The 24183-nt window shown below is 32.3% G+C and overlaps 1 protein-coding gene across 2 annotated transcripts in view; it reads left to right on the forward strand.

The window, feature by feature from the left end:
- LOC118181225 (uncharacterized) overlaps positions 1-24183 on the forward strand; it is a 318060-nt gene that overhangs the window by 218258 nt on the left and 75619 nt on the right. For both annotated transcript variants that reach the window (XM_035350312.2, XM_035350313.2), the window contains one exon: positions 10316-10455. In XM_035350312.2, coding sequence (XP_035206203.1) covers positions 10316-10455 — 140 coding nt within the window. The remainder of the gene's footprint in view (positions 1-10315; positions 10456-24183) is intronic.

The raw sequence follows: 24183 nt of genomic DNA on the forward strand, positions 1-24183 counted from the left end.
CTATTAATGGGAAGCAATACAAACTGCTTTTAATGAAAACCTTCTAAGGGAAACTGGTCCATGTTTATATGACATAAGAGGGGAGAAGAACCACAAAAATCTCATGTGACCAGCCTGTATAATAACCAGAAATATTTTGTTTATTGTTATCATAATAATTCTATGAATGTTAATAACATGAATATGGATATGCAAAAATGTTATGTTTTAATGTTAATGAAACAACCAGTGTTCAATGACTTTAACTACGCTAGCACTGAAAAAGCACAGAGTACTTCTCAGTACTCAGTACTTTTTTTTACTTCTGTAAAAGAATAATTTGTATTTCAGTTAACCTCCTTTTGAATCACTTTAACTTTCACTAGAACCAAAATAAGTTAACATGATAGAAGAAGCACCTGACTGAAAATTTACTCAGCCATTTGGTTATCTTTATATTCAGTAGTATTAGCACACCATGCAGGAATATCATCTTTTATTTTTACAATCTACAATACAAATTACAGTCTTTGTGCAATTCAATTGCTTCTTAAAATGAGTATAAGTATTACATGTATATTAACAACATAATAATTTAAAATTTAGAAAGATTACAAAACATACCTAAGAAATATTTTTACATTTTTAAAACAAATACTGTTTAATATAATTGCACAAAATTCTGAAATTTATCTTTACATATATAAAGAAAGTACACGGAAAATATTAAACTGAAAGAATCAACAAGAACTTCATATTTAATTGCTTTTGATTTTTATAAGTCTGGAAAAATACTCCAAAAGAAAAGACATTTTATCAAACTTTCCTTAATGAAGTATTCATCCAGTATTTTTATTATGAGCACGCAATTACAAAAAACAAGAAATTTAAGATATAGAAATAATATTTACATAATTAGATTTACTGTTACAAGAAAAAATCATATAACTATAGATGATTTTATTTAAAAAAAAAAAAAAAAACTAAAAATCTGTTTGAACACTAAATTAAAATTTTCCCACAAAAGTGCACACAAGTACAGCATTTGTTCCCCCCCCCCCCAAGTTTGCAAAATTTATTAAATATATTCAGTATTAAATGAAGCATCAATTCAAATAAATACACGAACTAAAACATTTTTTTCAATTTTTCCCATTATATCTTAATAATTTCTTTACTTTAATTCATTAGAAATTGGCTTCTTTATTTTTTTGAATATGTGTGGTCTTCAGAAGAAGCAACATAATCAGCAACTTCACTTGCAACATTTAAAATTTCACCCTTAATACGATCCATTTCATTCACCAATGGTTTAGAAATTTTATTTCTTCTAGTTTTGGGTTTCTGTTTTGTAGGGGGAAAAACATGTTTGGCTTTTTATGCTCATAGTTTGACATGTTGGTGAAGGCAGTTTTAAAAACTGGCACATCTAGCTGAGAGTTTAAAAAAGTGCTTAAATCATTTAATATTCTGTTTGTTTTAACTATAGCATTATTTTGAGTCACAGGATCTAGTTGTCTTATTTGACTGTTAATCTTCTGAATTAATTCAACAGATTTATTAATCTGAGAACTAACTAGGTGTGCTTTGAATAAGAGTATGGATTTTTGAACTGCTTTAGTGAATAAATATTTGAAACAGTGTGTACAATATTGGTGCTTCCAACTGACATTCTCTACTTGAAATTTCTGATTTAGTATCAAATTTAGGTTCACACAAACTACTCTGCCCGAATTTTATATTTTGCACAAGACATATGTGTTTGCATATGACATTCCTAATTACAAAATATAAGCAGTTGCAACTTACATTGTAAATATAAATTTCACACGATATGCATTGCATAACTGTATCTGTGCCCATTTACTTTGTTTTAATATCGCTGACTCTTCTGTGTGTATTTTGTGCTTAAATGAACAAGATATGACCACTGCTGATACTGACAAATGCCCCACAATCATTTTCATTGCCTTGTTGAAAAATACTGGAAAGCATACAGCCTGATGACCTAGTAGCCAAAGGGCTGGCCACTAGGCTATTTGATAAATTAAAAATAAAAATAAAGTTCTTAAAACTATTGCCTATTTGAATAATGCTTATAATTTTCAGCAAAATCATATGCAAATTTGAAAATATTTTAAATGCATTTTTAAACATTTCTTGAAGACCAATTTCCTGTATTATGAGTTAACATTCTTCTTGACGTCTTGTGTAATTCAAGTGTGAAGAATCACAAAATTAAAATAATATCACTCCTAAATTTTTATAAAGCAAATCTTTCAATAAACTAATAATATGTTTTTAATTTTTTAAATTGATTTTCCAAATTGACAAAGACATCAAAGTTGTGTCAGCTAAATTGTTCTAGTATCGTATGGCAAATTAAATTTCCATACGGAAAATATATATAACTTTCTTTTTTACTTTCCATTTTTATAATTTTTAAATGAGAAATATTTTAAGGTTTTCCAAAAACTTTTTGCTTTAATGTAATGTTATTTGAAAACTTATTATTCTTATTTGAAAACAAGTTAACTTTCTAAACTTTATTAATTTTAGACAAAATTTTAAAAGTGCTATTTTCAAGACTAATACCAACGTTGGTTGATTACAAACGTATACTAATAAGATTGGTAACATTTTACATTTATAGTATAATCGCAAAAAATCATATACTGCAAATACATACACAAAAATTACTTTGCGAATAATCTAAATTTATTCCAAATCTGTAGAATTCTTTTCTTCCGGTTACAATTCTAATAATAATAGTAGTAATATTAACGTATCACTAGCATTACAAGAGAAAGATCAGGCAATAGGCTACATCAGATGCCTTTCCTGTTAGATTATCTTGAGTCATCAGCACTTTCATTTCAGTAATGTTTTCTGATGATATTAAACGACCTAAACAAGTCAAAGGATTTAAATAATTCCATTACTTGGCTAACACAAGTTTCACGATATACTTTTACAAAAGCTCAATTTTAATATGCTATTGTATTTTAATATGCTATGAAATCTTATGAGTTTTGTTTTCTGATATTTAAGAACTAAGTCCTTCAGTGAAATTAAAAACCAGATTATCGATACTAAAATAACTTTCATTACCTCAAAAAAATTAACAATTCCACATTAACATACTGTCAACATCTCTTCTGTCTTATAACGATACCATTTCACGGAGCTTCCTTTCTGGCGTGGCGTCAATTGATGCCAAATATGCTCGCCACAGTTGCCAGAAAAACACAGTGGAGCTTCCTTCATTTAACGCAGGCCGGTCAGGTTACCTAATAACGAACGTCGGCTTAAACCAGTTATGACATTTACGGCACCTACTGAAAAGCCTTACAGACTATCGAACATCCTTTGCTATCACTGCTATTAACTCATACATTTATCTTTTCTTTTATATTTTTCGTAGGCAGTTTTGCTTTACGTTGATGCTTTGAGATCGCAATTTTTTCATCGTATCGCATGAAATAAACTTTATTTTTAGATAGGGTCCATTAGGTTCCATAGGCCGGATAATCGGTAGTAGACTGTTTTCTTAAATTATGGCAATATTATGAAAAACGTTTAATATATATTTTTAGAACAAAGATTGTATCATTAGTATTATTAACATATTTCAATGTCATTATATTCTACTTTAAGGTATAAATTGGAAGCACTGATAGTTCGCCGAGGAACCGTCCAAATTTGGCTCTTTTAGTCCCTCTGACATCGGTGGGTCAGTTAGTATCCAGTATCAATAAGGAGATTTAACCAGTAGCATTGAAACACAATGGCTTAGGTTAATTTTCGTTAAACCATTGCAATCAAAACTTAGATGAGCATTTCTTTTAATATCAATAATAATGCATTTCGTTAGGCACATCATCGAATTCTGTTTCATCTTCTTGTTACTTTTGATTCATAAATAAATAATCAACATCATCCGTTCCATCTTTCACCTAAAAATAGCACTAGATTAATTGCATTTCAACTAAAGCAAAGATTTATTAAAACCTTCGTTTTTCTCTCCAGAATCACGGCTTCCAATAGCTACAAAAAGATAAATCATCTAACTCCTAATTCCACAAACTCATTCAAGCTAGAAGTATATTTTCTACTCTAAATTATATCGCCTCTTTCTCGAAACCCTAAAATAGCATTCTTCTGGACACTTACATTAAATATAGTCAACCCTTTTTGAATATTTACTTCCCATTATTCAAAAAGGATAGATTGCATAGATTCCTTTTTGAATATAGTTATAGCAATATAGTTATAACACGTCAATAATGTAAATTAACCTGAATATAGTTATATCACGTCAATAACTATATTGACGTGATCTCAAAAGGTAAAAGTGTTGCACATGTATCTTTTAGGTTTCTTCGTGAAAAATTGAGTGCGCGTTATACGGCGAATATACCTAAAAATTTAAAAATGCAGCTTGAAACTATAGATGCGCGTTATACACCGGTGCGAGATATACGCCGGAAAATATGGCAATTAAGTTGAATTTTGCTTAAAGCGATCATTTTTATACCTTCAAAAGTTCGATTTTTAATTAATTAAATCTAGTTTTTTATTATAGTCTTGCATATTTATATCTCCGAGAGGTTCGACTTTATTTAAACTAATTTTTTCTTCTCGAATTGCATATCATCCGATGGGCGTGCGGAAAAATTCATGAAAATAATTTCTGTACTTAAAAATGCCAGAGAATTCTGTACCTAATAAATAATAATACTATATGGCAATTTCTTTTATTTAACTAAAGTAATGTAAATGTTCATAATAATTATCAATTGCACAGATTACAGGGTAATTCAAAAATATCTTGCAAAAGTATTAAGGCAGGCAGAATTAGTAGATTTTGTGATTGAATGGTGCTGAGCAGTATGTAAAGACGTTGTGCTGACGTAAATCTTCATTTTATGTGGGAATTTCGAGGATTATCCGTTCTTGCACGGACATGCATCCATTTACACGTGCGCATGAAAATGGAATGGAATCCATGGAACTCACAGACATGCATTTTATGCGACTAAAGTGGCACAGAGGAGCTGCAGAGAACTATTTTGGAGCTTTAAGTAACTGTTTCGTTTCTTTCTGCAGCTTCATGAATAAAATCTATATCGGCGGAGTTCTGCTTTCATACAGCAATGCATGCATTCAAATTCGCACAAGAAATGACGATTTACGCAAGCAGAATACTTTTACGTAATGCTCAACAGCTCCCTGGATCACCACAAAGCGTCATTTTCGCACACACATTCCATTACAAAATCTACTTATCTCTGTCCTTTCTATCTGAGTATTTTCAGTTTTGCTAGATATTTTTTAATCGTCCGATATAAATTAAATATATCTTAGTTCGTATATAATAATAGGCACAATATGTAAAAAATAAAAGATTTAAGTTACTAAGAAATGCATTTATAGTTTATAAAATCGCTCAGTTTGTTAAGTAGTTATGGTTTGGAAAAAAAATTTAAAATATCAGCTCTCAATGAATGACGGATCCACCAGGGGCCGAGTGGTAAAGTTACTGAGCACTGTTCGTTCGATCCAGGATTCGAATCCCGGCGAACGGACTGGCTACATGATCGTCTTCGTGATTTTTCCATACGTAATGTCAGTTCCCTTAGAAAGTCCTTTACGAAGGCAGGTAGCCCTCGAATGCTTTGCCATAACTAAGCCAAACCACTCAACGAATAGCGCCACTTCGAAAAATTATCATTTGCCATGTCGCATCCCAGATAGATTTCGTATGTTTCATGCAAAAGCAACCATTGCTACGTCACATGAACAATACATGCCAACTAACGGTCCAGAAATTTTGGAAATATTATAAGTGTTGCCTTTCCAAACGTTTTAGGGAAGAAGGGATCTGAAGTAATTGCTTTCCATTTCCACATCAGAGGATATTTTTCTTCCCAAAATTTTCTACCTTAAAATAAAGTGAATATTCTCTAATAACCTAAAGACATCAAAACTTTCCACGATAATAAAAAATTCACTTCTCGAAGCTCTTAAACGAGACTCGCGCTATTTCCTTCAGGGAACGTTTTGACGTCAAAACGGGGAGCGCATTTAAAAGGAAATGCTTCGCATTCGAATCGCGTAAAAAAAAAAAAAAAAATTACGAAAACACCGTAAAGGAAAACTGTAACGGTGGTCGGCGACATAAAATTTCATTTTCCTCTAGGCGTTTGTTTTTAGTTTCAAAATGCTGTGAGAGAGTTATTACTGTTTTGGGAAAAAGCAGCGATGGAATTGAGCGGTTGTTTGGCTAACGTTTTCTGCAACGCTTAGGAAATGCTTTTCCAAGTACTTACAAGTTCCATTTTTCTGGCATTAGAACTCCCCACTACAAGGCAGGCCCAGTTTTTTAACTCATGCGACACTTCAGAATATTTTGCAGAGCTATTACCAGTACAGGCCGCAGAAGATAATGATTTATATGGGTATTGCTAAAATCAGTTATTTTACGAACACGCATCATAGCTTGGGCTGGCAGCGTTCCGGGAAGCATCTCGGCTACCCCTAACCTCTCATACGTGCTTTCGGGACGACAGATTATAAAGCCCTATTCCTTAATTCGTAAGACAATACACTGGAATAACTACCTTACCTAAAAATGATTTTCAAATTAACAAGGGAACATGTTATCCGGTGCGTCTAATTCGCAGTGTAACGTTCACGATCTTAGTAAATCAAACTTTTTCAGAGTCACTAACTTCTCTGTCTTTCATAGGGTATATTTATCGATACTGCAGCAATTTTCCCCTGTGTTCTTTTTATATAAGGCGTAATGCATTACCTAAACAATATAACATTTTTCAAAACATTCTGTTCTCATTGAAGTAAGTATCAATACAAATATCTTACATAAAAAAGCGCAAGATCCCAAATGCAATCAAATGAATACAATTTTATACGTACACAAATGGCCATTAATTTTGCTACACCGTGAAAAAAGCATGAAACAAACGTCGTGTTAGCATGAAAGAGATGCTGCATGCTGGGATAGCCAAATGTTTATCATTCCAGCGATCCGCACAACATGTATGTTGTGTATGAACGGACATTTTGCACAGATACTCTGTTCTTTGCAAAACGCATTTTAATACTGTTCGTTTGTCATATTATCTATGTCTCGTGTAAGAAAGGGAAACTCCTCCCAGCACGTTTCAGAATTCGTCTACGGCAGTATCGTGACGTAGGTTTACAATTTCGAGACGTTGCTGATCGTGTTGTTGCCCATGTTTTTCGGGTAAAATGGAATCGATGGGTCCATGAGGGCCATACTGAGCGCCATACAAGATCTCAGCGGCCCAGAACGTCCGAGAGAACAGACAAGTTGTCCTCTCCGCCTGGAAGGATCGTATCGTCACGTCATATCCCGTGTCAGGAATTTGGCTCGTGATTACCGCCGTTGTTCCTGTATGTCCGTGCGAACAACTGTTGTCTGCACCACTGTGAACACGTATGCAGAAGCACGGACGGTCATCGCGGTAGCATTATAAAGGTTTCCCTTGACGTTGCAGAAGAGACAGGCACACGTGCAGTGGTATGCACAACAAAAGAAGACACTGGACGAGGTTTACGAATCCAGCACCTTGCTGGTATGCGACACCATTGGATACACATTCTGATCACCTCTTGTTCACGTAGCTCGTACTATTTTGATCTTCCTTGAGGCAAAAGGTATTCGATTATTTCCTTGGCCATCACGTTCTGCTGAAGCCTCCTCAACCAAAGAGAACATCTGTTCATTAGTTTGATTCTCAACAGTGTAACAGTAGTAATGTAACAAATAAAACTATTGGTGTAAGAAATAGATGCAAATAAATTGTAAACGAAAATATACCGTAACAAAGTATGTGGTAGGAATGTGATAAGTAAATTATGTTCTTTCTTAAACTAGTTTACATATTTTTATTCAAATTATTGCAAGAAAGTAAATATTACGACAAAATAAAATCTGATGTAAACCTACTTACGAAAGCATTATCACTGAAACTGTCTTTCAAAGTGAGCAGTTTTTTAGAACTTTATTGAAAAATTCCAATCTGTCAATGCAGTGTGTTTCTTCAGTGAAATGACCATAACTTTTTAAATATACAATATATAACAATACTGTCGTATTTAAGATAAATTTATCGCTGCAAACTTACGACAAAAATTTCCGTTTTATAAAAATTGCATTTTTCCCCCCAAATGCTGATATTTAAAAAAAAATTTTCTATAATTTATGAGTAACATTAAGCAGCAATCGCATCACTTTAAACATGTTTTCGTAATGTTTGCTAGTTAAATCAAATTTGATTTATGTTCAGTGGAATTTTCCTATACTTTACCTCAGAAAATATTCATAAAATTTGCTTACATAGTTATTATCTTCCTGTTGCATGAAATCGCTAAATAATTAACTGTGTAGTAGTAGTGAATCTATGCAATTTTCGGATCTTCTATCAACAATGTCACTGTTAAATTCGTATATTATCTCATTCAGAACATTTATTTTCGTGATATTATATTGAAAAATTATCTAGGTTTAATAAATGATATATGCCTGTAATGCAATTATGCCAGTTTTCCTATCTTATGCTATTTAACTATTTTAAAAAGCAAAATTTCTTAAAACTGCTTAAAGTTTTCTTTTTGACTTTGCTTGTTTTAATTTTGGGAATAGAGCTAGCTGTATGTAGGACGGAGATAAACCTGCTGTTAACAAAAAGCACATAAAAATCTCTCATTTCTGTAATTTTTCTTTTATATCATAATAATGCTTTGCCCATTGATTGTGTTTAAATAAAATAAAACAGGATAGCAAAGAATAAGCATAATGATAGCGTTTTATTAATATTTTGGAAAAAAGAATTTATAATATGTCTTTATGAATAAAAGTCATTTTCAAGATAATCATTACAGAATTTTTCTGTAACTTTTCTGCTTGTACACACGACAAGGTTTTTACAAAGAAGTCATCAGGCTTAGAACCCTGTATTTGATGAGACGTTACAAATTTTAAAAGCATGATAATTCCATGATGTGAAGTAAAAATCATCCAAATTTTAATCGTAATACTTTAAATATATGTTCTCCTCTTGTTACTTGATGCATGTACTATGAATGCCCGCAAGCGCTTAATTTTCCGCTAATTCGTAACCAAAGCTGTAATGCTGTTATAAGTTAGATCTTCTTTGATCTTGTTGACAATGGATGCATATAAGCATTGCCCTTAACATTCCTGCAAAGAAAAAAATCACTGGATGTAAGATCAGAAGACCTTGATGGCCATCTGTACAGAGCTAAGTAATTGTATGTCAAAAAGTCCACCGAGATGAGAGTTCATATTCAAACAGCGCTTCAGTATTTGCTATGGAATATTATTCAATTTGTTACTAAATTATAAAATGCCAAAAAAAAAAAAAAAAAAAAAAAAAAAAAATGTGTTGTGTTGCAGCTGCTCACAAGATAGAAAATAATTTTTCAAATTAATATAAATATAGTTTTCCGTATTATATTTCAGTGTTATAACTCCAAATCACAATTTAACATTGTAATTATAACTAACAAAACTAACTAAACAATTTGAGTAAGTTATGAATCTCATATGAAAATATATCAAATATGTATCCAAATTTTTGCATCAAAATATAGATACAAAACTCTGAGTCTCGATTCAGTGTAATTATAATTACGAAGCTCAGAGAAATCATCGTTATATTTGAAAAATTTGTTTTGAGGAACGTACAGGATGTCGCTAAGTTAGCGCGAGAAATCCCCGAATTTCATCTTCTTTTCATCAATACCCGGTAGAAACATTTTTGCTCATATCTGTAATTCTACTTCATATGCCCTTACAATTTTATTGTCAATCGACTCTAAACAGAAAGCTAGAATCATACTCGAAATAAATCTGTAGAAACACTCTAAGTAACAACAAATTCAAAATTAATAAACAACCACCTATAATCATCGTAAGAAATACATTAAGTAAACGAGTACCTGAAAACAACAAATAGGAAAACGCAGAAGTTTAAAACTAAATAAAAAGTAATAAGGCCGAGCGGTAAAATTACTGAACTTTGTTAGTTCTACCCGAGTTTAAATCCCGACGAACTTGCATGGGCATTTTCGGGGTTTTTCCCATGTGCAACATAGATACAAGCCAGTTTTCCTTAGAAAGTCCTTCACGAAGGCATCGCTTCCTTTAAGCAAATAGCCGTTCCGTGATTTGACACAATCAAACAAAAATAAAAATTAAAGGCGTTATGTGTGTAATTGGTTCAAAATAATGTTTTATGAAATCTGATAAAACTATTCATTGCAGGGTAACGGAACTTTCGTCAACAGCGTCGTCGTTCAACACCACCCTTTTGTACTCAGGAGCACTGACCGGAGAATAGACGTCGCTTGCGATTATGAAGAAGTGCAGAGGAAGTTGCGGGGTGGAAAGCAAGTACTGGAAGGGTAAGTGTTATGACTTATCTCATTTGTCTGATAGTAACATCAGAACAAGCCCGCGGAATTAATCATGACGGGAAGTGCAAAATTGCGCTGTCGTTGCCAAGAGCTCTGACTATACAGGTAACAGTACTGCTTTGCTCAGTTCCGCCCCCAATTTTGATGGAGAGCAGCCCGAGGGAACGAGTCTAAAGGTTTGCCAACCCTCTTTTCCTCCCACTACGATCTCGAGAGGACTTTCAGCTCGCCGCACATTTAGAGTTCCCCCCAAGCCGTAAAGACACAGTATATTTACAAACATGCATGTCTTCTCCGGAATCCGAACCGGGTCTTCTGTACCGCAGTAGGCTTTCCTAACAACTATACCGTCTGGGCGGCAGAAAAGTAAGTTACTCCCCTTAACTGTCATACTCTAAAACTTCAATAAAGGAACAAGAGCGCGTTGCTCTACAGATACGCATTTTAATACTTGACAGCACTACTGGACAGATCTTTGTCTTTCCCGCAATGTGGCAAAATACACTCGAAAAGAATTTTACAAGAAAATAGTTAAATTAAATTTAAATAATTCTCTTGCGCCATTGCTGCAAGGAATGAAATTTGAATTTAACAAATATTTTCTATTCGTATAAAGCAAATATAAATTAAAATTTAATTAAGAAATTCTAATTTCAAAGAAATAAAAATAAAAAAATTATTATTGCTGCAAACTAATTTACAATACTATTTAAATTCTAAGAGCGTATGTAAATTAATTGCATTTATCTAAAACCATGAAAAAATATATTATTCCTAAAAATTGCACAAGTAAATAATTGTTCAGCAGGTAGGAGACAGACATATCAAGGGGAAGTTGCCTCCAAAGCCTAACTCTTCAATTACTCAATTCGTGCTTCGTCATCCATATAGGCAAAAAGTGTAAAAGTAAAATTCAAAACCGAAAATAAAATCAAATGTTGTGAATTATAAAAGAAGAAATTTAAACAGTGGAATTTTGAGAAAAAAGCAAGTAAATGACTAGAGTTAAAATTAATTAAATTAACTAAAAGTCAATTAAGATTAGAAAACCATTTTTTAGAAAACCAAAGTAATTTAGAAACTCTTGCGTACAGGAAACTTCCTCAACACGAATTATGCATGTAAACCTAAAATAAACTACATACAACAATCAAAATATAAAAAAAAATAATAAAAAGGCTAGTAAATAGCAAGTTTTAATTTAACCTACCTAGGTCTGCATTTGAATTTCTGAGTTGTACTAGCTTTTGCTAAACTAGTAGAGTCGAGTAGTTTGTTACTGCTTTTAGCTGTAAAAATAGATGTCTCTAATAAGTGTAAAGCTGCTTCCTGTGAGAGCTATTGTAAAAACCTATGTTGTAAATTTTAAAAATTTTAAATGTAAAATGCTGTTTTGTGTGCAAAAATGTTGCTAACTTTGAGTTATTGTTAAAAAGTGTAAAAAAAAAAAAAAAAAAAAAAAAAAATGTACTGCTACTGTTTGTGAAAATAGATGCTGCAAACTACTAATAAAAAAAATCGAATAAATTTAATTTAAGTGAAAAATTAAATTGAATTAAAATTGGAATAGAAAATTACGAATTGAAATACAGAATTATTGTAAGAAATTTTGTGTACTACATTATTTAAAACTGAAGTTACAAGTTCAGTCAAAACTTTAACTAAATGCTGGACAGAGGTAATGAAATTAGAAAAATTAGATAAAAATCTTCACTCTGTTCAGGCTAAAAACATTTCACATTTTTTTTTTGTGGGGGGGGGCATAAAAATGAATGCTAACTGCAACAGACATAAAGAACTAAGCTTTGATTTTTCAAATGTACAGCACTAGAAAAAGTATTCCTGCGCCGACTCTTGCTGCCTAAATAAGACGCATCACCTACATTTTAACACATCATTACTGAATACTCTGCTAGGGATAATCCGTCGTTGTAATTAAAACCTTGCAAAAAATGAATTATCCATACTAGATTCTGCAAATAAGAATCTAACACTTTTATAGATGTTGTGGAACGACAGTCTCAAAAAATTTCAAATGCCTTTGCCTTTCCACATTACGTGTAAATAAGACAATTCTAAAAAGGCAAACATTTCTTTTTATTGGCAATCGAGTGTGCATTTTCTCTACACGCTTGGCCACACACCCGTAAACTGACCGATTCGTTCTCTTCGGAAGACAAACAGAGGACGGGGTTGCTAGTTTGGCGTTTAAGCCGCATTCGAAAATTTGGCTTGTTTTCCAGCCGCTTTGTTTGAGATTTTATTTTGTTATGTCTTTCTGATATACTGCACTCCATCAATACAACACCGAATCTCTTTGGATATTTTAGATTATGATAAAATGCACTAAAGAAAGAAATTTCTTTTAGAGGAATTTCTAAGGAAAATCTACTTGTATTCTACTCTTGGAGAAAAAACTGGTTTCACAGTTTGAAATTTTCAGCATGCACTTCTTTAATTTCAATACGATTTGCGTTCATTTTTCATGAGCATTTTTCTAACTGAGCTTCTTTCTCAGCTGGGACAATGGAAAACGAAACGGAGAAATATATGTATGTACGGGCATTGTTTGGATATGTTATTAAAAATGAAATATAAACTAATAGGGATTGCGGTTATTACTTTTAAATGTTAAGCATGTGTAATATGAAATATACTAAAGATCTTTTATCAAGTTGGGCTACAACATCTTGGAAACTGGCAGAAAATGAATTAGTTATCTTATACTGAAAGCAATTATCGCACTCCGCGTTGCGCAAGTGGTTAACGCATCCAGCTAGTAAAGTTAGAAGCCCTATGGCATGAATCTGGCATAGAGTTCTACAGAATATTTGCATCCAGCTAGTAAGATTAACGCATCCAGCTAGTAAAGTTAGAAGCCCTATGGCATGAATCTGGCATAGAGTTCTACAGAATATTTGCTCTTGTCTGATAGATTTCTGCAGTGCCGCCAAGTTAACATACGGTGAACGATAACTCATGACCTCCTGGATTTAGTAGATTAGGTGTCGTGCCGCTTCCCAACAGTCCTTTAAATCCGAGAAAGTGTAAGGGGTTATTACATACTTTCGTGCGTGCTCTCGTTGTGTAAGTGGTCATCACGTCCAGCTAACAAAGTTAGAAAACCTGTGGCTCAAATTCCGGTGAAGGCACAGTTAATTTTTCATGTTTCTTTCTCTGAAAAACCTAATGGTCTCTTGCCAAGTTGTTTTGATAACTTAATGAACACCATTTCTCGTAAAGGGTACTCTTGTAAAATTGTGTAGATAACAAATACAAAATTTAGCAAATAAAGTTCCAGAACTAGAAGTGGTACGAAAGAATCTAAAATACTACAAAAAATTTTGGTAAACATTTTTCAAAGTAATCCTTCTTCTCTATTCACTAATTCGATCGCTCTATATGTTGTTCAAATCTGATTTTGAACCTTTTTAAGCTATTATTTATTATTGATTTTGAAGCTATTTTTAAGCTTGAATCACTGTAAAGTTTGGTGATAACCATTTTCTTGATTCGCTCAGTGTTCATGAAACATCAGCTTGTGGTACCAGTTTCAACTTGGAGAAAAAAGAGAAGTCGGGAGGGTGGGAATCTCCTCCCATGAAAAAGATTGCATGGTTTAACCTGGTAAACTAAAGTTGGCTGGAAAGTTTATCACAGCCAATGTAGAGGTTCAGCGTTCAGTTCTTGCTTATCCAAATGCCATGTACTCATAGGTGTGGATTCATACGATGTGTTTTTTCTGTCAAGGGATTTGCATTTGCAGACAGAAGTCACAATTAAATTAACAGTTGTTTCAGCTAGAAGTCATAATAAAATAGGGTTCTCTGCTCGTTGGATTGATAATCATTGTTGCATTTAATCCCTCTGATCTAAATTTCAGCCGTATCAGGTCCACGAATTTTTTATCATCAAGCGGTTGCGTTTGTCGTTGTCTTTGCCTTTGATTACCTTAAGATGATACTACGAATTTCCTCAGCTCCATTCTTCTTCCACTGCCACCACGCTTTTGAGGGAAAGTTTGGCTCGAAAGTATTTTAAATGTACCCATACCAAAGATTCTGTATACTTGAAAACTATTCATGCTTTCTCCGGGATTAAAACCTGCCGCCAAAGTTGTGGCAACGGGCTATCGTGTTCTGTGATACCGGTTGTCATATCATTGGGCCTGGTTTATAATTCATTTGCATTTATTACTGCAAGTGTGTAATAACTCTGCGTGTAAGAGACATTTAAAGCATCATCGAATCGAAAGTTCTGCGAGAAATTGGTATAGGAAAAGAGGAGTAGGATATTCTTGTTCTACGTCGAAAGTCGTGTGGAGCTGAACAAAGCCGAAATATCGCGTATAAGAACCCAAAGCCTCAGTCAATGATAGAATAACACATTTCTTCTAGGCAACGGTAAAATTCTCTGAAATGATCTGGAGTTTGATTCAAGATCAGGAACATTATAAGCAAACCCCAGTTCAGTTTCTGCACAGTTTTCTTAGAACTAGAATGGTAAGTTTCACTTCTTGGATCATCCCTAATGTCTTCCCTTCCTCCTCATAATCGAGCATGCCTTTCAAACACGCCATCGCAACATAGAGCACTTTCTCACTAAACAGTTTTTATTCTTTTTGTAGACATTTATTGCTGATTTCCCTAAATTGCAACATGTTTCGATGTATACCCTGTGTTTCCTCAGTAGCAACGGCGACAAGTACGCCTTTACTCACATTTCTTCTAAATGGGCAGATCTTCATAATAACTCAGAGTGTCCTAAAGTCTATCTCAGAACCCTCTTGGACCTCCGCTCTTCGTCCGGCCACAGTTTCCAGCTAGTAATTTTAATAATGTTAGAGCCACTAACGATAAAGCCCAGCCATATAAGCCTGGACCTTTCTCTTGTACGTTTTACCATTGGCTTATAGTTAAAAATTTAAATATTAAAGGAAAAGAATTCATAAAGGAAGTGCGAATAACATAAATCGGATCAGTAAAATTTCATGGGGATATTTTCAACGTATCTGATAATATTATAAGGGTTTTCTCTCGCCTTTTTAGCATGCCTTCGTAGTGTAATGGTCAGCACGCTCGGAGGGTATTCGAGATTTTTGTGGTTCGATTCCCGGCGAGGACATTGCTCATTTTGAGAGGGCGAGGGCATCCCGGCGGGAGCATTTCTCATTTGCTCTCTCAGCATCAAAAATCCTAATGTCTCTAAAATACCTCTTTCTTTACATAATTCATTATTATTACCTGTGGCACCACAAGCCGCAAATGTTTCCAGCTAAAGTTTTTCTTAGAAATTTACTTCAAAAAAAAAAAAAAAAAAAAAACCTCGAGTTTTGTTGTATTTTAGTTAAGATTCAGACTGGATAGATCTTTGCTTTCTCAAATATTTACATGTCTTGCGTGAAACGGAGACTTGATAGGTCTAAAAGTCATTGAGACTAATTGAGAATTCAATTAATCACTAATTAATCACTAATTGAGAAGTTTAACATATTCTTATTACCAATGCTAACACAAAAATAGCAAAAGTTCTGGAACACTGTTGTCAAATCTTGCTCGTGGTTGTGTAACATCGTGTATTTTAAATGCCCCAAAATTTTGAATGTCTCCATTAAAGGCTTTTCTAATATGCATAATTCTTAATCTTTCCCAGTTGGTTAGGAAAAAGTTATAATTTGAAAAGAGACATTAAAGATCTTACATCTCGCTTTGTTGTAACATTTACTAAAACACTTATGATAAGTCATATACGAGCGAAACGTAACTAAGGTCCGCAAAAAACAAAGAGTTCTTATTCCTAGAATAGAATTCCTAGAAGAGATATTCCTAGAATTAAAAAAAAAGGAAAGAAAGACGTAGTCCGGGAACCCAAAAGGAAATATAAAGTATGTGGTTGCATTTATTCTCTGCGCATATAATCTCGTAAAAACTATTTGTGCAAACAAGCGAATCAAGGACATCTATCACTGCATTTATTTAGTCTACATATACAGAAAGGACCCCGTAGTCATTAATATGAAAAGCATAGACTTACAGTCGGTCCAATACAATATTCAATTTTTTTTTTTTTTTTTTTTTTTAAATTTCCTTTGGCTTTAAAACCAGAATCTGGTAACCCTATTCAAAACGTATTTAGAGGTCTCTTTACCCCCTCGCCCAAACGCAACTGTTTGTTTTTCGTCGTTTTTGTTGCTGTTGCGTCGGTGATAACGCCAAAAGACAAGGTGTAATTTTCTGACAGCAGTTTTCCATCATTTCCTCTGCGCTGCTTCTTTGACAAAAAATCGCCCCACGAGTCAGATTTTTAAGGCTCCGTTGAGCGGGTCTAATCACGGCTCTGATTGTGTATTTTCGTGTCTGACCACGTGCACCAAGAGATGGGGTCTTTCAGCCCCCTAATTTGGGCTCGTTCAGTTCGCAGAACTTGAGCCAACCAAAGCATTAAAGGAAATATAACTATTTGAAAATATCAGATTGCACTCTAACACCTCGAAATAAAATTTACCATTAAAATGTTTTAGAAAAGTTAAAAATACGTAAGAATTAAAAATATATATATATATATATAAAAAAAAAAAAAAAAAAAAAAAAAAAAAAAACTTGCAAATGTTTCATTTTCTAATCAAAGTAATATTTACTCTTGCCAATACTTAAATTTAAATCTTTATTAAAAATAAATAAATATATTAATAATGGAAAATAAAATTCAGTTTGATTCAAATGAATTTCAAATTTCCTCTTTGTTTCAGTATTTCTTTTCAGAAATTTAAAATAGTACATACAAACAATAATAATTACGTATGTTTAAAATGTATATGGCCCTTTGAATAAAATTAAAAAAAATAAGTATACAAAAAACACATCTTTAAATTATTATAAAATTTGATTATCATTAGTCGATATTATTCTGTATATAGACGATGTGGACGGAAGAGAAATATTGCAAGTGATGTATTATAGAAGTGTATTTTACCTAATAGACTAATATGGCACAATAAAATGGTAGTTGCAAAGTACTGTTATGAAGTATAAATAAAGTAACATTTTAAACGATTCACTCTTTTGCTAATAAGCAAAGCTTCTCATAATATCAAAATTCAATTAAAGATCTTTTTTCATCATTAGCCGGCAACAAAGAACTGTCATGTCTCTTCGCTTCGTAATTCAGTAGACGTATATTGTCGCTAAGCGAAAACAATAGCACGTTCTCGAAATGCTAACAAGCAGAAGACCATCTCCTCCACTCTCCAGATGTTGTTTTCATTTAACTACATTTCGATTAAACTATGTTTTGTTAACAGAGTTTCATTATATCAACTGAAATCAGATAGTATCAGTTTGAAATATTTCTTGTAAATCAGACACTATAATAAATTTTCGCGGTTACAAGGAAAGATTTAAATATTTATAAATATAAAATAAAATTACTGAGGTTTGGAATATGAAAGAAAATTGATAGAATTCCGTTTAGCCGAACATTTAAAAGAGTAGCAGCAACATTTTGACTCGAATTCTATATTTTAAGATCCACGTCGTCTTAACAAAAAGTTCAACCTATCGAAATCTGAATAATCCAAAACAGTTCTTATAAAATACAATTTATCTTCAATATATCTAAACACTTCTCTAAGACAGAAGTGGATATATGTCACTTAAAAGCATTGCATCTGTTCTTTGTAATATTAATATTACCAATATAGAAATATTTGTAGTATATTGTATTTGCTACAGTATTACCAGTGTCATAAATTTAATGACCCAGCAGTGGACGAATTATAAGTTTACTGCATTCAAATTTCCGTGACCGGTCTGGGTGCATTGAAGTTTATGTGGTTTTATCTATGTGTACCGTGTATTTTACATGTGTATGCGTACATTGTGTGGACAATGTATGTAAAGGTGATACAAGACAGCTCTTACGAAAGTCCTCCGTGAAGGCATCCATTTCCTTAGGCAGATAGCCCTCGCATGCATTGCCATAATGCAACTAATCTTAATTCACAAATTTAATGTACTTTCATTAGCCGCTTAAGTTTAAAACTGCATGACAGTATTACGAATGTCATAGGTCTATAGTTTGTTATATGACAATGCAATAGCATAAATTTATTGTATTACGATCTTAATCTTATCATAACTTTGCAAAGACCCTGAATGAACTATAACAGTTCTATAAAAGACTGTGAAAATCGCATTTATTTAATGTAAAGTTATCACTCTCACATGATTTCTTAAATTTTTCGGGTACAGTTGATTTAGAATTTACTGTTTATAGAGTAGCCTCGGATTTCTTTTGATATAAATAATACCATAAATTCAATGATTTAGATTTACTGAATAGCATACTAGGAGTATTTGCTGTAGAGAGGAGATACCTTTGTGGAAAATGCTCTTGGAGAAACGGACTTGTATTCCGGTAAACATGCGAAAAACCACAAAAACGCTCATATAGTTAGCCCGTTCATTAAAATTATAACATTTCTCCAAGAAATGCTAAGTCGAACCATTAGTATTTGGAACTCCTATCCCCACAACTGCTATATTTACGTCATGAGTTTAATTTTGTATTATAGTATTGCAAATATTCAATTTGAATAAATATTCATTTCCATAGAGTTCCGAAGTTCACAGTTTAAAATATCTCTCGTATTTAAGACAATATCGCAAATGTTATACAGTATAATGTTATCAGAGTCATAGATTTGAATAAACATTCAGTCTTGAAACACACCGTAACGAAATTTGTTTGTTATAAGTTCTCACAATATTCATTTGAAGTCGCCTGTTCTAGAAAACGCCTCGAATACTTATTACAGTATATTATATCCAATGTCATAATTAAAAACTAAGCCAAAAATGTAATCTTATTTAAGCGTGAGTTTTGAATAAAACTGTAGTTTTCGAGGGCAATCGGACAGAGGTCCTTCTTCTTCAGAACCCAAAAAAAAAAAAAAAAAAAAAAAAAAAAAAAGGCCTTCACCAGTGTATTACCGATATCTAGTTTGCGACAACATTCACTGCCATTCGGATTTGAGATTTACCATTTAAAAAACTATATGTCTTTATTATAATATTATGAATGTAATAAGTTTAATAATTTATAATATGACCTATGTCATAAATTTCCTTAGGGAATTAAAAACCACAGTTCTTCCATTTTCTGTTAAAAGCCTTACTTATTTAATGTATTTTTATCAATCTTACAAGTTTTCAAAGGTATTCATTGTACCAGTTGAAATTGACTATTTAAAAGTACATATATTTACTATATATAATATAAGCAATTTCAAAATTTACAGTGTATTACAATATTATTAATGTCATAAGTCTAATACTGTATGAAAATATTAACAATAATAGTTTTCCAATAATATTACTAAGATTTTGCATAGATATTCAATACCATATGGGTATGAGATTCATTTTTAAAAAACTCTTTACATTTTTATTATAATTTGACAAATATGGTAATTTTAAATCCGTTATAAAATATCAGTTATAGCATTGACATAATAACCAATGTAATAAGGTTTGCAAAAAAAATTCATTTTCTTATATATTTTAGAAAATACCACTAAAAATGTTCAGTTATAAATTTCATGAGTTTTCATACGTTGACTAATCATTAGTCTGAGGCTTTCCCTAATAAACATGCACTGAAATCTTCTCAAGAACAAAAATACATAATATGATTTCTTACTCATAAGTTTTTTCCAGGACGTTATAGATATGGCCTTTGTTAATTTTAAGGCACAGAGGAATTAGGGTGTCTTTTTTTATCACAAATATCTTTACAACTTCCTTCTTCAAAAGTATACAGAAGTTCTTTCACACCAAAAGTTTTTAATCGATCTTTGTCTACGAAACGCTTAACAACTTTTGCGACATTTTTCACATTCTTAGTTCCGATATAGCTCTCAGCAGCTTCGCAAATGATTTTCTGAAAGCAGCCGTCGTCTTCCAAAGCTCTTGCACCAAACTTGATAATATTTTCCAATAATTGATCCATGTGGTTAGTCTCATTGAGGCTTCGAGAAGTTGCACCAGCGGCGATTGTTGAAAGAACAGTTGATGGACTTGCTCCTGTCATCCAGTAGTTAAAAATAAGTGGTATGAAGGAGGCCAACATAATGGACAAAGGTAAAAGTGAGGCTACAAGAACTGATTTTGGATCCGATATTATCTTAGACAAGATGCCTTCTTCTTCTTTCTCTTTTAAACTTTGTAGATTCTTCATCGCATTCATGGCCATAGTTAACACCTGGAACTGGTCAGCGGTTGGCTTACGATTCTGTGGACGTCCTAAGTCTTGGTTCTGCTTCCAGTAAGGATATATTTTTGAATGGGGCAACCAGTAGCCTTGGTCAGGGGCTGTATATCCTTTATAGTTGTCGTAAGCTGGGTACCTGTCGCTTTCTGGTAAAGAATCAGCGTCCCCAGTTGCTGAATCCGAGTAGACTGGAGGTTCTTGGACACCAGCGTCATCGTCTTCTAGAAAAGGAAAAAGATTGTCGTAATTGCGACCATTTCTGGATTGTTGTTGTTGTTCATTGCTAGCAGCTGATTCATCTACTCCAGCATTCGTGTGATTAGAAGCAAATGCAGTTGCTAGTATCAGTAAGAAGCAGCATACCTTACTGGAAGCCATGGCAGGTTGTTGGAGAGCTAGTGCTGTCTGGAAGTAAATATTCGGTTTCATGCGAGCTTTATATACATAGCGGTGTGAAAAATATTTCTTCTCGTCTCTTGTATTCTAGAAGTGCTCTAAATCCAAGAGCCTTGAGCTACATATTTTATTTAAATTATTCTCGGGTAGAACTTTGAGAATTTGGGCGGTGGTCAAAAATAGTTATGGGTTGGTTGCTCCGCATTGTTTAGATTATGCTTTTTTTTTCAAGGCAACGAAGCGTTTCAGAAAAGAAGATCCACTCTTACAGACTTTCGATCTCGATTTTATTTCTACCGTATTGCAGTTAGAACTGCATAATTAATATTATCAACATCATTTTATATATTTATACTCCATTACAATATATGTTATATATTGGAACCTTTTAAAAATTATATTATTTTTTGATCGTAATGTTTTGGTGGTATTTGAATATCAAATGCCGTGTGTCAATTATGTAATGTAATTTAGCCGTATATCATTGTTTTCAGAACGCAGTTATCATGATCTAAAAAGCCAGCTATCCTGTTTTGCCCACCTGAAGGTCGCTTTTGGATTTAATTATTAAAAAGTTAATACACCTGTTTATATCAGCAAGCACACATTTGCATGAAAATTCAGATTTTTTAAATGCTATAGGTCTTTGAAACTATATCTGTATGTATTATGTGTAGATATTTACACTCGCATTGAAAGTAGACTGACGTAAAATGTTTTGCTTGATAAGCAGTGAGAGACCTGTATCAGATCGTCTTCGAAATTTAATAGAGATTTATTCTAATATTACGTCAATCTGAAGCTGCCTTTTCTCTAATTTTAAGCTACATTCACGCAAAGTTTGAAAGTTATCATATCAGAGAATGCCATATATCTTTATGAATTTTAAAACATGGATTTGTGACCTAATAAACCTATCTTTCTAATTTTAAAACTGTTACATTATGTTATGAATAAGAGCATTAATTCTAGCGTGACAAATCTTCAAAGGTTCTCTTAACAATGCGGCTTATATAGTATGTTTAAATTGTCTTTCATAATAAATTTTTAACTGAGCAATTTAAAAGTAAAATACGTATTTCGAAGCAATTGTTTTTTACTTACGCACTGTTATCTTTTTTTTATTTTAGAAATGTCTTTAAAAGAATCATTCCAAACATTTTTTGGACAGATACACTGCATTTATCATACCCGCATACTGCTGTTGCATGAAACATAATCTGTTTTATATTTTACATATCCTCCCAAATAGCCTGTTTCCAGAGTATTCTCAGTTGATGTGACAAAGCATTCTGTATGTCTAAAAATTTAATTGCATTGGTTAGCAAATAAATTATTTAAAACAACAGGTACTTAAAATGAATCTATCAGAAATAAAATTCTCTTATAAAAACTCCGGATTAAAATCTAATATTAACGTTTTAGAATATACTTTATAATTTAATAAATAAAATTCTACTGTTGTCAACTTGTTGAATGAAATTTCCACTAGGAAATAAAAGTGAAACTCGGCGCAAGAAAAGTGAGGGAAATGGAATTAATTCTCTTTCGAAATTCTCGGAATAGTTTTCTGCATTTTGTTTTTGAATGTAAAACTATACGAACAGGAAAATACACTGAAAAAGAAATTGCTTAAATAATATTTTAGAATTAAATATGCGCAGAGAGAGGAAAGCAGTCTAAGTAGATTTATATGTTATTACAAAATTTCATTATCACTATTAGATTATACGTTAAACGCAGATGATAAGGCACATAAGAATGATAAATCAGAATTTTGAAGCTGATCTGTTATAGGTTGTTAAAAACTTATTTTATTTATGAACTCAGGGTATAAAATAGCCCTTATTGTATAATGTTATCCAAAATTGCAGTTAAAATGAATTTTTAGATAATTCCGCTTATTACTCGGATGAGCTCTTTGTAATACGGAAGATGAGCGAAACATGTTAGGCCCCTTTGACTAAAACCTTTATTGGTAGAAGATTTAAGGGACTGAAACGAGTAGTTAGTAGCACGAGTAGTTAGAATGAGTAGTTCTTCAAGAATTTAGGTCTTCCTAATTAATCAATTATGTTATGCAAATGTGTGTTTTTATCTCGAATATTTGTCTTAATTTCTTGTATGATTTCTGGAGCTAAAGTTTCAGGGTCGTTTATATTAATGCAATTTTATATGCTAAAGAATATACGTCTTGTTTCCTTTGAAGCTATGAAATGATATATATATGGTGTTTCTGTACAATTTAATGTGCACTCTCAGGTTGGCAACAATTTTGATAAAAGTTAATAATTCTGGAATTTTTACGTCAAATATTTAGACGGCGATCAGATGTTGATTTAAAACTTCATGTATGACTTATATATATAAAGAAACGCGTTGGAAAGTTTAAAAAATAATTCAGTTAAGAAAAGCATAATTTAGTGCTATAAAAGAGGCGTATTTTCTAAAATTCAAATATATTAATATTTCAGTAAAGTATTATTAATATTAATAAACTATTGTAAGTTATACTTTGCTTTTTATTAAAATCAAAATTCTTTCATTTTCCCTTTCTGATATATTGAGTTTTGATTTAAGTATTCTGTCAAAATTTTAGGACATGTTTTTATAGAACTGTAGTCTAGTTACTTTAGCTTCTAAGATAAAAAATGTTAGAATAAGAAGTCCATACTTTCTAGAATGTCATTATAGCCACTATCAAGTTTTCCAGATATATTGATTTGTTTTTAAGTTGCGTATCTGTAAATTATGTGTTGTTTATCTCTATTATTCATGTTAATAGTGAAAGTTAAGTATTTAAATATTTATCTACATTGCACGCTCTGTATAGTTACGAAATGAAAAATAAAATTGACATAATTTTAAAAAATAGTATCCTAACTTTCTCAATGATTACTTTATGCCATAACCGATACATCATTAAACAAACGAATAATGTACTTTTTTTATAATAGTTAAGATAAATGAAGGATCTTATGCAATGTTTGATTTCCAATTAGTATTTGTTTACATTAAACATGATTTATTGAAAATTAAAAATTATAAATG

The sequence above is a fragment of the Stegodyphus dumicola genome, chromosome 4 (assembly GCF_044657685.1).
Source record: "Stegodyphus dumicola isolate Sdum_Otavi_A_Nest chromosome 4, ASM4465768v1".
NCBI lineage: Eukaryota > Metazoa > Arthropoda > Arachnida > Araneae > Eresidae > Stegodyphus > Stegodyphus dumicola.